We start from the raw sequence: 18,130 nt of genomic DNA on the forward strand, positions 1-18,130 counted from the left end.
CTTCACCATATTGGCTAGTGTCTTAAAGAGCTAAAAGCTTGAGACTGTTGTTTGGTCCAGTATCTTGCTTACAGTCAGCACACAGAGATATGAGTCCCTTCAATAATAGTGTCATCTGATTTTAAAAATAGAGATATTTTTCGTGGCCTATCTGAAGTTGTTCTGTTAAGATCGGTTCATTGGAAATCAAAAATGAAACAAGGGTAGTAAAAATTGAGATAATTTAGTTTTTAATTGACTAAAATAGCAGTGGACTGCAAGACTACCTTTGAATAGATCCAGATTCTGCAGGCCTTAATAAAGAAACTTCATTAGACTGAATGAGCAAACAACTGTTGTGAGAGCCCATTTTAAAAGGCAACAAAGACAGAAGAACATAGAAATGTGTATAACACAAGTCCTCAGTCTTCATGAACCACCTTAACGAGCATGGATATACTTTTTACACCATGAAGTCAAAATCCTGCAGCAGAATGGAGTAAAAAATAATTTACCACCCTTTTTATCAGTACTTTTCCACAACTCTCCATATACTTCAGAATGTTTCGCAACGAGACATCAGGAAAAGCTATAATTATAATTTTCTGTTAGAATATCTAACACCATCTCCCTGAGGCCATTAGCTATACCTAGCTATTCAGAGAATTCAGAAAACAGGCTTCCATCAAATCACTTTATTACACCTGCCCATTTTAAAAATGTTTAACCTGAGACAAATTAAATAAAATGACTGAACTCAGATAGATAAAAGGTGAGGTTGGGTTTAAAGCTTAACACAATTCCCTTAATTTGCTGTGACTAATAATTATAATCCTTACAAAATCACTAGTAAAATTTTATTAAATTCATTTGTTTATTAAAACTGAAACACAATAAAACTGAGCTTAGTACCAACTTACTTTCAACATCAAAAAGCACGCTAAATAGGACAAAAAAGGGACTAATTTGCTCTTAATCCTAAAAAAACATATTCAATTAGCTTCTCAGTGGATGGCAAGCACGTTAATATCGGATAAATTAGTTTAGGTAAACTTCCCTAACACTCACTGACAATACTTTCAAGATTTTTCTCAAAATCAAGAAAAAATGTGTTGATCAGGTTTTCCTATGCTCAGTATAATGTCTAAAAAAACCCTGTCTGAACTATTGTAGAAAACCAAGGTCTTGACATACTTTTTAGATAAGACCAAGGACAGGAGAAGAGACCAGCTGATTATGAAACCATGGTCCTCAAAATGGACCTGAAAATTTCAGGACAGAGATTTCAGAAATTTGATGCAGAAATTTAGGACTGGAATACCATTTAGTATTGTTTGCTTCCTCTAAAAATAGAAGGAATTCTCCTCCCTCATTTTTCCCCCTTGCTTGCATATCAACAATAATATCTTGTCTCAGGGATAAATGTTCTTTTTGATGTATCATTTTACAAAACCTCAGTGTCAGCAAAAAAAAAAAAAAAAAAAAAAAAAGAGAAAAGAATATTTTATACTGACAAGAATTTGCACCCTAATCAGATTAAATTAAATGCGAATCAAATGGGGGGAAAAGAAAAACATCAAAAGGGAAGGGAGGGACATTAGCCAATACTCCTCATTATGAGATAGTTTCTGACAGAGGAACAGAACAGAGGTTTGCACATGTATGATTCAATATCCAGTCCACAAGCCTGAAAAGCTTCTGAAAAACCATTACAAAAGATATTTAACGAATGGTTTAAAAATTTAGCTCCTCAAGGGCTGTCTAACCAAAGGGAAATCCTTCAGTGGGCTCTGATCAATGTACACAGAAATAAATGTCTCTCCAGGACAAAAATACCACAACTGTTAATGGAGATATCCACAAATGATGGAAATTGATGCAATCTTCCTTAATATATTCCATGATGCATGTTGTCCTACACCAAAGCCATTTAGGATAGCAGATTTCAGGCAACTCTTATGAATTTTGGTCAGACAGGAGAGACATTTAAAAAAGTACTTCAAAGACATCAAATAAAAATAACATGATTTGAATTTAATATCATTTCTTTGATTTGGGCTATACATATTTTGGGGTTTATTTTTCCTTCTCTTTACTAAATTTTGAATTCTAAGCCACATTAAGGAATTAACTTTGCATTCTATTTATTTACATCTCCTGGGGTTTAAATTGCATGAGAGAAAAATTCAACTTCACCACCGACCTATGGCATAATAAGATTAAGATATCAAAGGAGAGAAACTTAATCTAACATTGTTCAAATGTTCCAAAGGAGTTGAAGAATTGATGAAAATCACTTCTATGCCCATTTGGAAAATGGGATGACCTTTTAATCTACTTGAAATAATATAAGTAGATGCAAATTATTCAGGTCTAAAATAGAAATGTGCACTGGTTTGAGGTATTGAGATACTTTACATTCCAAGAATGATGAATATCTTTGTTGAAATTGAAAGAACACAGTAAATAGATATTTAAATTTTTACAAATGTTATATGGTAAGTGTTCCCAACTGGCATAGCTATACTATGCTCATGTCATTGATATAATGAAAAAAACACACATGAGATTTAAAAGCAATTCCAATTTCAAAGTATTTTATATGGGTAAAATGATATCAAGTTACACTGAGACTTATTCAATGACACATTCCTGGGTCCTACAAGTGTCTAAATTCTTACCTCTTTCTGAATCTCATTGAAATAGAGAGTTAAGGTTAAAATCTATTTTTACAAATGTGGAAAGTGTTACCTTTTTTTTTTTATTAGTATTGCTAACCTTTACTGGATACTTATTCATTGCATAAATGCATATCTGTGCATTTATGTGCAGAAGTCATTGTTAGATGGTTCTTGTACTGTTTTTGAGATATTGACTTATTTCTTTTTCACTCACACATGAAGAAATAATGACAATATGGTATTTTGGTACTTTTTACATTTACCTCACTGGCTGGCAACCTGAGTGCAATTGAATTTGTGTGAGTCCGTTCACACATTAATGCTTAATCCAGCCTTAGCAGTTAGAATAGAAATGGACAGAAAATTCTCTTAGAATTCAGTGCAGAAATTAAGGTTGCACAGCTTAATGGACTGGCAGAAGATTGGGACACATTAAAACAATGTGCTCTGATGTGGAGACCTCAGCTGAACTCACCTGTACCAAGTGATCTCAGGGGGAGGTGATCCAGTGGCTCTGCAGAACAGAGTTATTGCCTCTCCTCGATCCGCCGTGGCATTGAAGGATTTCTGTAGCAGAATGATTGCAGGGGGGACTGAAAAACAAACCATCATGACCAATGAATGAAAAATAAAATATTTCAGGCGTTCCTAGAGAAATTTTAAATGGAGGATTCTTTACTAATTTGGGAATTTAGGGCTACAATTAGGGATCAAGTTACCATGTTAATCATTGTTACTAGTATTTCTTCACTTTTCTTAAATCCAAGATTTTTAATATTATCAGGACATTAATAACTTTTTGTTTTAATAGAATAAATTTTTGAAAGTCTTTTTCAGCAGTTCTTCAATTTTCTTACAGAACATTCTAAGGTGACTGAAGTTACACCTAACATGCATAAGACAATACACACATGAGACATAAAACTATGCCCTGATGTTAGACAGTGTTTCTAAAAGAGGGATCAGCATACAGGAATCTTGATTATGCATATTCAATCCTTTTACTGAGCTCCAGCATAGTTCCCAGGCAGGAATATCACCAGCTTCCAAGGCAAATGTGATGCAATGGATGCACCAATGGAATTTGCACCAAACAGATGCAATCCATTTGTATATCCAAGAATTTAATTTTGTTATAATAGTTTAAAATGTTTTTTGTTCTTGATTGGATTAAGTCATTATTAAAAAAAACATTTATAACATTAATAATAATAAATTAATAACATGGTTTAAATGTTATAAATTCTTAACAGTTCACAAAGAACCTCTACCCAACTGAAAAAAAAAAGCAATAATATTTGAGACAGAACAACTCACAGGATGATATTTAACATATCAGTTTACATATCTTCTTCTATTAATTAAAATGCAAATATGAAGTGTTCAAGGCCAGACTGGATGGAGGTCTGAGGAACTAGGTACAGCAGATGTCCCTGCCCACAGCAGGTGTCTGAAACTAGATGGTCTTTAAAGTCCCTCCAATCCAAATTATTCTATGATTCTATGAAACATACAAATAAAAACAAACCAAGCAGAATGGATGGAAGTTGATATGTGGCGAAGAATGAATGCCACAGAAAGTGAGAAGAATGGGAAAAGATTAGAATTTCACAAAATAGAGGTCAGCTAGCAAGAACATCCTGGGAGATGACAGAGTGACTCAGTTATCCTTTTTATCTTTACTCTTTACTAGTGAAAAATGAAACAGGCATCCCCAATGAATTTGTTTTTAGTGTTCCATTGCATTCCACCAGATTTTTCTCACCCACTCTTAAAAACCAACTGTTGTGGCTCTCTACCAAATATTTCAGAAGCCTTTTCACTTCTGAATCTTAAATATATCAAATTAATATAAAATCATGTACCAGAATTATCAATGATAAGTAATTGTGTGTTTTTATGTACTTTTCACACTTTTTAGTGGTGTGTTTCATAGTGTTTCACAGACCACTTCTTTCCTATCTGAAATTGCACGGGCCATTACTCAGCACACAAACCCCTTCTGCTGTCACATGGGAATTTATCCGTCTCCAATAAAAAAAAATAACAATCCACAACACTACTTAGAAAGCTTTTAATGCATTTTGGTTATTTTGCAGTGCATTCTAATGTCTGGACCTTGAAAATAGTTGGGAACAGGAGGAGATAATTCTTTGCTAGAAGTAGCAGGATCTTCACTGTTCACCACTTAGAGCTACAGGACTACTGGACTGTTCAGTACATTACTTAAGAAATTGCTAAGTGCTTCAATCTTCCAAGAGATACTGCAATGACAATGAAATGAAATAATTTTTTCTCTTTTGAAAAGTAAAATTTTATTTTGCTCATAATTTTTCAAGGAATAAATCTGTTTTCATGCTTGTATGTACATAGGTTGTATCTAAAGTGTAAAGCCACAAGAAGAAAAGCGAAATGAAGGTATGCTGGTAAATCTCTCTCATTTCATATTTAAAGCAGAGTGGCAAAACTCAGTCCTGTACAACTGTGTAAATAGCTCTCTTTCATTAACTTCACTGAGATCAGGATGACTATTTAATTTAAGGAACTTTTAGATAGTAAAAGTAAATCTAAGTAGTGCATTAGGGAAAAATAATTAAAAAAAAAAAGAAAAAAAAGAACAGAGAAAACCAAAGAGAGACAAAAGAACAAGTAAAAGAAACTTCTGTTTACAGAAGGACTTGAATTCTTTCATTCTCCTTTATATAACCATTTGCAATCACAGAAAATCGTGACACTCAGATCTCACTGTAAATACTTCTAGAAAAGAAATGCTACAAAAATTTTAGCGTTGAAAGTAGAAAAGAAACATAAACATTAGATTTCTAAGAGATAATCCAGCTGTCAACTTCTTACCCATTATAACCCTCCAAGGATTTACATGCATTAGAAATTACCCTGATATCAAACTTTGTTGCAAGATTTAATTATTTTTGAGTAAATCTGCAAACTGTTCATATGCAAACTTTAATTAAAGAAAATGAACTACTATAATTAGCATGGTATGCCAAATTTCATTAAGTACCCCTAAGCTCTTTTGTTACAGTTTATCCTGCTTTGGAGACCTTACATACTTCTATCCTGGTTTAGTTGAAACCTGGACAACTTTTTCATTGGACTCAATGCTCCTTGTGGGTCCCTTCCAATTCACCTCATTCTGTGATTCTTATTATAGAAATATTTTTAGCACAGATCTTGCATATTCCTGTAGATTCTACAGTGACTAAAACAAGACGAGTAAATAAACAGTAAATCTCTAAAGCTGAATAACTTTTACATACAAATACTTTCATGATGATATTTTCTTTTTACTGCAAGCTTAGATTCTTCTCCAAAGTAAGCATTTCTTATTTCTCTTTTGGAAAAGGAGATGCAGTGGAAATATGGCCATGTAGCTTTTGGTGGCCTTCAGACTGATCCTTCTCTTCTTTCTTTTTTGTTTTTTTTTTTTTCTTTTTTTTTTAATCCAGTTCATTTATAGGTTTTTTTTTTTTCACCAAAAACCACTACATTTTTTTTTCCTGCATTTAAATATTACTCTAAAAGCTTTTTTGGATCAAATTTTATCCTTTCAACTTTCTGTAGGCAAACCTATTTATTACTATAAATGAAGCAGGAAATAGCTCTTAATGGATGCCACTCTACATGACCAACCATGTCATAATCACTTATTTGGCAGCTCCTTCTCCTCCCAAGACTGAAGTTTAGAGATGAGAGTTAAATTTCTTGCCTAGAGTCATAATAAATATAAGATGGACCAGATTTTTTCTTTTTTAATTCAGCAAAAAAATTATGCGAAGTCAGACCATGGTTTGCAAACCAATGTTTTATGTTAAATACAGACTGTCTCAGCTCAACTGCATATAAATAGAGATGAAAGGTAATCAGAAGGTGGATAAATATCCCTGTACGTAAATAGAAGCAGAGGAAAAGCTCATTTGGCATTTTAAATGCTACCAGATGCACTGTTGGAATTATACATAACCCAGAGTTGTGGTAATGCAGCACCAGAATGTACCACCCACAACAATCCAGAAAATTCTGCCTCAGATGTTGCTGCTTGACAGTGTGGACTAAGAAATACCTGTGGCAGAATCTGCTCTTCCTGCTGAAACTGGCTGTGACTTCACCTTGCATAATGACTTGTATTTACTGGGAAAGACCAGTCAAGGGCAAAGCATTTAAAGCTCTGAACCTAGGACACACTGTGGAAGAATTTCACTGAAAAGCTGACATTAAACAGACTGCAGAGATAAAAAATGCCCTTTATGAATGGTGTCCTTTCCAGGCAATATATGAAGAGAGGGTTATCTTTCACCAGGTCAATTCAGAGTTTAAGAGAGGTTGAGTTAAATGCTCCCTCTTGTCTCAATTCATTGATTTTCCTTCTTGGAGGTTTATTATAAACTAATAAAATGTATAATGCAAATTTTCAGGTAACTCCTCACATATTTTGTTCCTCACAAAAATAAAATTTGAAAAACACTGTAATTAATTCTGTTAATAAAATTTATCTGTGACTTTAGGGACAGCTCATAAAATACATTACACAGCGAAGGCGAAAAATTATGAAAAATCAAGTGTGGTTTTTTAAGAGTAAATGACAAAACAATGAAAAAAAGACTGAACTGAACTACTGCAATCTAAAATTCAAGTCTTGAATTAATTATTGTACTGTAAATGATGAATAATAATGATCCATGCTCTACATATTTATATTTACTGATATTATGAAATGTAATGAATTTACATTTATTTACACAGTATAGTAGATTTTTTTTTTTAATACTAAGGAATTACATGTACAGGAGACCAATACTAAACAGATATGACAATTACATTAACCAGTTTAATAAGGGTTTTTTAGAAGTTGATACATGTTGAAATTGGCCATAATAATCAAATAAAGCAAGAAGTCAATTCATCAACTTTACTCCTTACCATTCACAATAACAATTATGTCCCGAAAGTCAATTTCTCCTCTTGCTTCCACTCTTCCTTCACATCTGTAAACTCCTTCATCACTTTTATTGATTTTAAGAATTTGGAGATTATTGTTTGCTAATATCGCAAATCGATCTAGAAAAGAAAATAAGAGATCAAGTGGCAAAAATCAAGTAAATCAAGACAATATGAGGAACACTAACTTAAATTAATACTATTTAAGTAGTTTCTCTGTACAATCAGAAAACTCATTGACAAAATGTTTGTACATTAAAAAGGAAAATGTATTATGAGAAATTTGGGGTTTCTTCATTCCAAAACACATTGAGTTTCCTAGAATTCAATCTGGATTTTCCATCCATCATTTCTTACTTACTCCAAGGAGTAATCAACAGTAAGTTAAATAACAATTTATTGCAAAATGACTGGAATACTTGTGAGCATTTACACAGAATAACAAAAGGACTAAATGGAAAAAAAAAGACTCAAAAATGAAATTGAGCAATTTGTAATAAAATAAGCAACACAATGCTCTTTCCCTCTCTATCTAGACTATCTGCCTTTGTGCCCATTCTACAGCCCAATGTTAAATGATTTTCAGCTTGCTTGCCCTCCTTCCCTCCTCCTGTTCCTTTCTTCATTCACTCTTGGTCAATGATATATTTCACCACCCTGTAATACTTCACAGAAACGGCAACAAAGAGGTAACCCAAAAAAAGAAATCACTCTATCTTCTGCAAAGGCCAGCATAAACTGAAATTCAGTAGACATTTTGAGGAGCTGAAGGACACTGTAAAACCAGGCTCTGAAATAAAACCATGTACACATACAGCAGCAAAATTGTGATCTTCAGGAGTAAACTGGATTTGAATATAATTTTTCCTCTCCCTTCTCTCTGAACTAGTGTATTGGGTTTCTGTGTTGATCTGTTGGACTCAAGGATCAGATATCCCCTTTGGAATCCATGGAAGACCCTGTGCTACAGCAAATTCATCCTGAGCTGCAACCCAGAGCAAGGATCCACACTGGAAATGTTACAGACTGACCACAGGCCCCACTCCCCAGTCTCCCTGCATTCCTTTGGGGGGAGCAAGGTAGAGGAGTCAGCAAGGAGAGAGTAAAGTCTGGGAAAAAGGAGAGGGGAGATATTGCTTTAATTTTGTCTTTGTGTTTCACCATTCAACACTATTTAACTTGCAATAAATTTACTTGACTTTCCCCTCCATCAAACCCATTTTGCTAAGGCCGGTGAGCATTCTCCCTGTCTTAATCTCAACACACGTTTTGTATAATTTTCTCCCATAATCTTGTTGTCTTTAGTTTTTTTGGCAAGACTTTGGGGAGGGATACAGAAGTGGCTTCTTTGAGAAGCTTCTAGAAGTTTCACCCATGTCCTAGAGAGCCTTTGCCAGCAGGCTATAAGAAGGACCTGCCCCTGGCCAAGGTCATCAGCAAATCTGGGATATCTGATTTAAGAAAGGGCAAATTAATGTGCAACAGCAATCGCAGCCAGGGGAGGAGTGAGACGACGAGCAGAACCACCAATTATGTCTGGTTTGGTAAAGTCCTGCTTGAATATTAATGCCATTTCATACACTACCATAAACAAAATATATATTTTCCTATTCTGCTCCTACACAATTACCTACACAGAACCATGCCTCCAAATGTTTTGAAATGGGGACATCCAGCCCCTTTTTAAACCTTTAAGCATTCGTAAACCTTTTTTGGTTCTTTTTTTGGGTTTTTTTATCACAGACATGCAATGTGTGAGATGAACAGAAAGGCTGGAGATGATCTCCATTTTTATAAAACACTGAAAAAATGAGGGTTCACTTAGTGTCAAGAAAAAAACCCTAAATGTTGTCTGGATAACTTTGCAACTTTCATTGTAGAAAAATTGATAGAGCAGTACATATTTCTATGAGTATACCAAAAGTTCACTGTGCCATTAACATATCTTGATACAATTGTGCCCTTTACTAAACAGATTCAAGTTGGTGAATCTGGAAGTAACTGGGCATTGCACTACTCCAGATCATCACTGCATTTTTGGGACTCAATCCCCTCAGCTCAGCTTCAAACTCCTGATTTAGAACAGTCAGTTGCATGACCTCCCCCTTCAGTCACATCACATGTTAAGTGGTGTGGCTGACAAAAAGGTCTTATGTCTTGCCAGTGCCGCTCAACCCAATCTGGAGGAATTTTTGGTTAATGATTTGAAAATTTTGCTGTGTATGTACCAGGCTTTGAGCCAGAATGTCCAATAAAATACTGCCTAATAGTAGGACATTACTAAAGAGCCGTTGAATAAAATATTGAAACTTTTGGAAAATGTTGAAGACCAAGACTTTTATTAGGCCTTTTTCTCATACAACTGGCCATTCTTTTGTAATATCTTCTAAACACAAAATAAACACAGCATGTTATCCATCTTAAAGCAAGCAATCACATTTGCATGTTAGTTAATACAAATGAGTTTTAATGGCCTACATGGGCTCTAAAGGGCAACAGCACCACATCTCCAGTACTGCAATTAGAACTGGACAAGCTACTGATTGGAAGTGGAAAAGAAATATCAGAGACTATGCTACACTGAGGGAGCAGCAGGACTGTACTGCAACAGCCTGCCCAAAATGATCTGGAGGGCGAATTTGGCTCATTAGAAGCCTGCCTTAAGTCATCTTTCAGAATAAGAGAGAATTTGATCACCCACTGTAGATTTTGAAACTGGAATTATAATATAAAACAGAGTCATTTTCATCTCACTAGGCATAAAAAAATTTCTTAACTGTAAGACAGTGGGCATGCTGGTTTTCACCTGTATTGTAAACCCACATAAACAAAACCCACAAAGTTTACAGTGTCCTATTTGTTGTGATTTACAACTGCAACCTCCCAAACATGACTGGAATTGTATTTGGATACTGTTCTAGATCAGAACATACGGAAAGTATTCTACTATTTAACTTAAAACTTGTTTCTATTATTGTACCTTTTAGCACTCTGAAAGAAAATGGTTAAAGAAATAGAAGTTTATGCATTAAAATTTTAAGAACTCTATTTTCATAGTGCAGGATTTTGAAGGAGAAAAGAAAGCTGCTTCATCTGCTTCGCTAATCCTACAGGTTGATTGAAAACCAAAATGGTGATAAAAAATCAGAGAGATCTTTGGGGCAGTTCTACTTTTTCAAGCTCTAGCATCCTCAAAGACTTTTTCCTAGATTGCTAATTCTTGCTTTATTTTTAGCATTCTCAGTTTCAAAAATTTTCTATGTTTAATTATGTATATATTTATATAAATAAATTGCAACTATTTTTTTCTAAGTGTAGAACTTTGCTGTTTCCTTTTAGTCTCCATGTCTAGATGAAAGAAGAAATAGGATATACTAAATAAGAAAGAAGTTTAATCAAACTTTTTTTCCCAATGGAGAGGAACCAAAGACTGAATTCAGAAATATTGACCAAGTTTTTTTTCCCCCCTAACAATTGTTCCACATTTGCTTATTTGACTTCATAAAGCCCCCCAAAACTTTTCATTTTCATTTTGAGATAAAGAAAAGTAATAAATTTTGAAAGAATAAAAATTTTAAATATGTACTGCTTCTCTGAGTTCCATTACATGTAGAGAGAAAAACTGAAATTAGAAAAGCTGATTAATTAACAATGTTAGTTCCATTTCCAGAAAATGTAAAAAAGTCTTGTTTTGGCAAAGATGACTATTGAGACAGCATTGAAAAAAATGATTCAAAGCTTCTGTGGGTGTAAGTAAAAAAAAATACTATTTGCCTAAGTAATTTCCTCTCTAGAGATTTAGAATTTGTATGTTGTGGGGAAGGTGAGATTTTTCTAATCAGCCTCATCAGATTACTTATATCCCAGTTACTTGTAACTCAGAGGGTAACAAGCAAACTCTCACAAAAATGTAAAATACCTCTCCACCTGGAATTCTCTGAGCAACTGGGCAAGGATCCCAAAGTCAGGGCTGTGCAGGGTCAGTATCACAGCTTGGTCTGCAGTGAAATTCATCTCTGTGTGTTTTAAATGTGTTCAACTCCTACAGACAAGGCACACCAGGAAGAGATCCTGTAAGGGAGCTCCAGCAACCTTTTGGGTATTTGGACACCCATGTTAGACCTGGGCAAAATTCCCAATTGGAAAAAAAGACTCATGGGGGAAACCACTGTACACAGATTTTCTACAGATCACAGAAACAGGTAAAATTACATTTAAGCTGTCAGGCTAATCAAAATCCCCCACTAAAATCCACCACAAAGTCCAGTAGGACTTTGAAAAGACCTTTTCTAAAAGAATGTTTTAATATTAATTGGAATGTATAACTTAAAGAGTTACCAAAATACTAACTGTCAGCAAGAGTTGTGACTTCCTCATTGCGATACAACCAGCTGACAATGGGAGCAGGTGAACTCGTAACACGGCAAACAACTTCTGCATCTTCTCCCTGCCTGAACTCCTGTGGAGACACTATGTCCCGAAAAGTGAGCTTTTCTGAAAAGGAAAATAAAAAAAAAAAGAAAACACAATACAATAAGAGTCTTAACATAGCATTAAAATTATATTCGATAACAAGATAAACACCACAATTAAATCTACTTATCATGATAGTACAGAAATATTTCCCTAACATAATTTTCCCACATAAGACTCAAATCATCCTGGACTCTGCCTGTATAAATTACTTTACAATCCTTTTGTACTATGCAAAATTTTGCTTATTTATATACATCCTGCAGGTTTTATAAACATATTTTCATTGTTTTCAATGTTCCAGAACACAGTTTTTAAACTCTACATCTTAGAGGCTTATATATTCATGTTGATAGTTTATTTACTCTCTTGTGGGTTTTATTCCTCATTATTCTGTTATTGAATTAAAACCTCATGCTTTTATTCTATTAATTCTTCCATAAAAATCATTTAACATTTGGAAAATTCTCACGAGAAAAGTGGAATTTTTGCCTTGCTGTGAAAAACAGCCTCTGAGTAAAATACAACATTGAAAGGCCAGTGAGAAATTATGGGATCTATTATGACTATAAGATCATAAGAAATTGTATCATTATTTTTAGGAATTAACAAGATTGTTTAAGGTCTGCTGAGACTTTTAATTTTTCCAAGCTCAAAGAACCAAATGATATTTAATTTTCCAAATGTGTCATATAAATCCAGTATTTTTAGAAGTCCGAGATGCTATTAATCCATGATCTCATATAAGATATAATGCAGTTGACTAACACACACACACAAAAAAAAAAAATCTGGAAGAATTCTTGCACACAGAATAAACAAACCAACCTATGTTCTCTCAGGTCAAAGATGGCCAATTACATTTCAGAGTTAAATTTGGGGAGCTTATGCCAGAGATGCAGCTTCATCTCTGCTTTTTTGTATTGATATGAGTGCAGGCTCGAATAACCCACACACTTCCTTCCCACAGCAGAGGGAGCACAGCTTTGTTGTTACACCTCTCAGACATATTTGCATGAAGTAGGAAAAAAAACCTCTCACAGATATCTGAGAGTCCCAAAAACCAGGCCCTAAGACTACCAACAATCCTGCTTTTTTCTTACATCAAACATGTGAATAAGGAAATTTTACATGTCCGTTCCCACAAACCTCAACATTACTTGTGTAGGTTTGCAGGTTTGTCTGACCTCAGAATTATTAAAATTAACACATGCAAATGCTTGTAAGGATTTCTACTTTTCTCAGCATTCTGCTAATGGAGTAACAGTTTTATGCCTACAAATGAATTCCTGAAAAATGGAAATCCTTTGATTTGTGAGGTTTCAAGCCACCATGTAATCACTTCTAACTGCTACCACCCTTTTATTGGTTGTTTTATCAGAAGATTTTTTTAATCTTCTTTTTTTAATCTATGTCTTTTGTTATCTGTACCTCTCAGAAGCAGTGCTTTACCATTCTACTCTGTATTTTTTTTTGTCTCACTGTAATTCCTTCACATTTAAAAAACCTGTTCTCCAATGAATTTAGATCCTTACTCAGCTGATGGGCTGCTGGCATATGCCCCATCTTCCACCAACAAAAACCTTGCCTCACATCTTCACTGTGCTTGTTTAATGCAGAGCTTTTAGGTATTTTTGATTGATCTAAAGAATGTGATACAATGTAGTTATTCAACACTGAGAAAAAAGCTACTCAAATCTCTCAGAGAATGTCATACTACAATAGAATGCATTTATTTTTCAAACACGCTCCTCAACTCGTTGCTTGCAATTGAAATCCATTTTGGTAACTTATCACACTGAGCTTCAAATGCTTATGTCAAAACTCATTCATAAGGCTAAGAATAGCAAAAGACAGATTAAAATAATAATTCAGTAAAAAATCAATTTTTAAAATGTCATATATTGCACTTCCTGCATTTTTATTTATGCACATATTTGTAATATTTTGTAATTTTTAAACTGTCCACACACTTGTAATACCAATTATACTGATCTATTTTTTTTCCTCCTATTTTCTAATTTCTTTGAGGGGCAGACAGTGCACCCTCATAAGATGGCATTCTAAAATACAGGAGAAAAAAAATCTACAATACTTTTAAGTGGCCCTCCAATCAATTCAAATCTTTGTCATCATGTCTACTTACTGAACTGCACAAGATGCAGCTATTTGGAAGATAAAGTTCAGAGCTTGGGATGATATTTTGAGAGGCTTTACTTTCTCTATGCTAGTGTCTTTTAAAAAAGTGTCTTTTATTTGGCAATTGATGGTGTTTTACTTACGATAAATCTCCAAAACTACGGTAGCTTCTTGAGTTTGTCCTTTAGCATCTGTTGCTTGGCACCGGTATATTCCAGCATCTTCTATGTTTGCGTTATAAATGGTAAGGCGTGAGCGGACACCTTCCTTCTGAACAACCACCCTCTGACTGGAAACTATCTTCTCTCCCTGGGGGTTGTACCAATCTATGTTCTCAGGCTCACCAATGGCTACAAACAAAACCAAAACCGATGCAAATTTAGACATTTAGAAGGACATCGCGCAACGCCTATGCCTGCACAGTCTGCGCAGTGTCAGGAATTTAAACTGAATTCAGGGACAATTTTTTCATGGAAAGGGTTGTCAAGCACTGGCTACCCAGGAAGATGGTGAAACCACCCTGGAGGTGTTCAAGGGATGACTGGATATGACATTCAGTGCCATGCTCTAGTTGACAAGGTGGTGACCATTCAAAACTTAGACTTGACAGTCTTGGAGGCCTTTTTCACCCAAGTGATTCTGTGATTCTGCAATGTCAGCTGATTGCTAAATGATGCTGGTTGTAAGGAAGGCAAGCAGGACAAAACTGCAGGCAGATGTACAATTATTGAGACAGAGTAAATAGCAGCTAAAGGATCTCAGGAGGGAGAAAAAATCACAGAAAACTATAAAGTCTTATAGGAAAGAAGCAGGCTGTCAGTGACTGGATCAACAGGTCAAGTCATCAGGTAATCACACTGTCAGTGTAGTCAGGCCATGTGCCACTGTCAGTGGAAGATCTCAACTCAGCACCATTAAGGATCCATATCAATCAGCTGCAAATGCAAATTATTATCCTCCTGACTGATTACTGCCTCACCAGAACAAAAAATCTCCTTGGCTGTCTCATTGGGTTGGAGAGGATTTAATTCCTTAGTTTAAATAGGTGACAATTCATTAACTCCAAAAGCATCTTAACAGATATAAACTACCTGTACTGATATAGAGAATTCAAACTGATTCAGTGTGTGAAATGAAGAGATCCTAGACTGGAAATGTGAAGTCAGTGAAGTCCTAGTATTTGCCACGGTTCTCACCAGTCAATGTGAATGTACAACAATATGTTAATTTCATATTGGGAAACAACTACTTCAGTTACAAATACATTAAAAAAATCAAAGTTTAACACAAATTATATACCTACAAATAAAATTAATACATACCTGTGCATGTGAAGAACTTGGATTCACCCACACTGAGCTCAACTTTGCTAAGTGAAATTGTTACTTGAAGTAAAGCTGAAAAATATAAAGTAGATTGTAAATTAATTTGGGAATTTATCAGTTTAAATCTTATATTGTCAGGTTTTATATTGTTTTCATTCTATATATTGAACCTGTTCTATAAGCATGAAATTTTAACTAAACATTGTTATGTTTTGAACTAAAGTACCTATTGAGATAGAGAAAATAATCTAAATAAGGATGTTAAATAAGGATGTTGACAGCCTTATGTCCCAAATCTGAGGACAAAATTACAAAAGGGGGAAAAAAATGTGATAGAAAATGATGTGAACATAAAACTAGAAATTAAATGAGAAAAAGGTGATTTGTAACACACAGAACAAGGGTAAACCATGCCTGACTAACTCCAGCATCTCCTAGGATAAAATTCTAAGTTTTGTGTGGCAATTACCTTGACTCTATCAAGTCTTTTGGCTTTTGCTCCTACAATATTCTCATATTTGAGTCTATTGGATATAAAAGCAAGGATTTGTTAGTGGGGCTGGTTGCAGGGAAGGGAGTTCAGAGGTTGTGCTGTGACAGACAGAGGCAGTTCTAGCTGGGTCACGATGGAGCCACTGCAGGACACAGCTGAGAGGGCTGAAGGAGTTTGTAGCACCTCTTAGAACGCCTAAGAGAGAGACAAGAAGGCCAAAGTGACAAGAGGTGCTCCATAGCACAACTGGCAACACTCCAGGACTCTGGCCAATGCACGAGCCCATGAGAGAGCAAAAACGTCCTGAAAGGACTGTGGATAACCCACAATAGAAAAGAGGAAATGAGTTGGGCAGAAGGAGCAGTGGAAGAAAAGAGTAAAAAAAAAAAGGAACAGCCTCCTGCATTATCCATCATCTCACTGAATGGACTGTTACCTGCATGGGTGGTGGTAATAAAGGGAGTGAAGGCCAGGAATAGGAGAGAGTAGTATCTGGAGTCTGGGAAAGAGGCAGAAAGGGGTATTCCTTAAGTCTCTAGCCTTTTTTTTTATGTGAAAAATTTTACCCATGAATATAACTTCAAAACTCGCTAAAAGTCACAGCTATGCAGTTCTGTTGATAGGAAATATCCAAGAAAAGCTGAGCACAGAAAAACTATCAGCAAAGTACTGTCCATACATATTAACATGAGAACTATTGCAATTAAGAGAAAAATGCAATAAAATATATTTGCTATTAACTTTTATGTAATTAGCCTAAATAAGCAGGAATTAGACAAGATGTGAATCTTTTGTTCCAACAGTCATATCAAAAGCTACACCAAAAAAGGCAAAGAAAACTGAAGATTGCTTCAGTATCAGCCTCCCAGCCTAAACATAACAGAACTGGGTATTTTCCACAAAAATTCCCCACAAACAAACAAAAAAATTAAACATCAAATATCCTTATAGCACATAACATTTTTCATGAGATTTCCTGAATTATGAATGCTTTTCCTAAGAAGATGATCACAATTGAATTTTTTTTTAGTGAATATTAATATTTTATACCCTGCTCCCATAAGAAAATAGCTAAGAATAAAAAAAAAAAAAAAACAGTAAAAAGCCACAAAGAACATATCCTGCCTCAGGCAAAGGTAAATATCTGTGTGCACTCTGCTAAAATCAAAAATTCTCACTCCATAAAGACAACCAGGAAGATGGCAGGACTGCCTACTCCAGAGAGAAGCTGAAGGGGACTGTAAAAATGTTGGATCTAGCACTATGGAGGAGGGAGTAGTGGAATTTCCAGTGCAACAGTGAGGAGCACGGTGAAGGCTCCCTTAGGACACACAGAGCCCTGACAGAGGAAGAGGCAGCTTGTTCTCATCTCTGGTCTTTATACCCATGGTACCAAAAGCAGGAGCAAAACTGATGTGTAAGAAAGGAAATGAGTTTAACAGAAAGTTTTACCCTTTGTTGTAATAAGAATCAAGGGTAATCAATCATCCAGGAGGGTACTCCAAGCCTCATTTCTTTATTTACCTGTCAGGTAAAGCTTTACTATAGCCTCAAGACCTATAATTGCTGGTGGAAACCAAGGTACTAATAAATACAGCCATGGGGGAACTTGAAGAGCTTGGATATTTATTCCACGTCACCATTTTTCTGAGAGCATCTTCTTTTAAAGAGCAGTCTTTTACATTTGCTCCAGAAATATATATGTTAGCAGTGAAATATGTATGAAATATATATTTCAGCAGGGTTGCTTCAAGGATAATTGCATTTCTTAATTCAAATAACTGATGTTGAACTATATAAATGCAATAGATTCGGTAAAATCTGTCAGGTAAGAGCTGGCATGATGAGAGGTGCAAAAGTAAGAGAATATTTTTCCTTCATAAATTAAATAGATATTTGAGACTGCAACACAGCTTTGGCAGAAGTCTCAAATCCAATTAAATTTCTTAGCATGGATGTAACTACATAAACTCTGTGGAGATGCTAGCTACATCTCTGAAACCAAAAGGATTTTTTTTTTCTACATATGGTACTTTAATATTCACAAAATAGGAAAATATAAAACCATCTGTCTCATTTTCCTA

At 35.0% G+C, this 18,130-nt stretch overlaps 1 protein-coding gene across 2 annotated transcripts in view; it reads right to left on the reverse strand.

Moving 5' to 3' along the window:
• Window positions 1–18,130, reverse strand: part of NCAM2 (neural cell adhesion molecule 2) — a gene marked incomplete at both ends in the record, with an annotated part of 264,672 nt that overhangs the window by 113,404 nt on the left and 133,138 nt on the right. The window contains 5 exons of one of the 2 annotated variants that reach the window (XM_084226908.1): window positions 3,136–3,253; window positions 7,599–7,736; window positions 11,967–12,110; window positions 14,372–14,578; window positions 15,551–15,625. In XM_084226908.1, the coding sequence (XP_084083034.1) occupies window positions 3,136–3,253; window positions 7,599–7,736; window positions 11,967–12,110; window positions 14,372–14,578; window positions 15,551–15,625 (682 nt within the window). The remainder of the gene's footprint in view (window positions 1–3,135; window positions 3,254–7,598; window positions 7,737–11,966; window positions 12,111–14,371; window positions 14,579–15,550; window positions 15,626–18,130) is intronic. The other variant, XM_084226909.1, reaches the window with a different exon arrangement.

Source organism: Fringilla coelebs, assembly GCF_963513975.1.
Source record: "Fringilla coelebs genome assembly, chromosome: 2".
Lineage (NCBI taxonomy): Eukaryota > Metazoa > Chordata > Aves > Passeriformes > Fringillidae > Fringilla > Fringilla coelebs.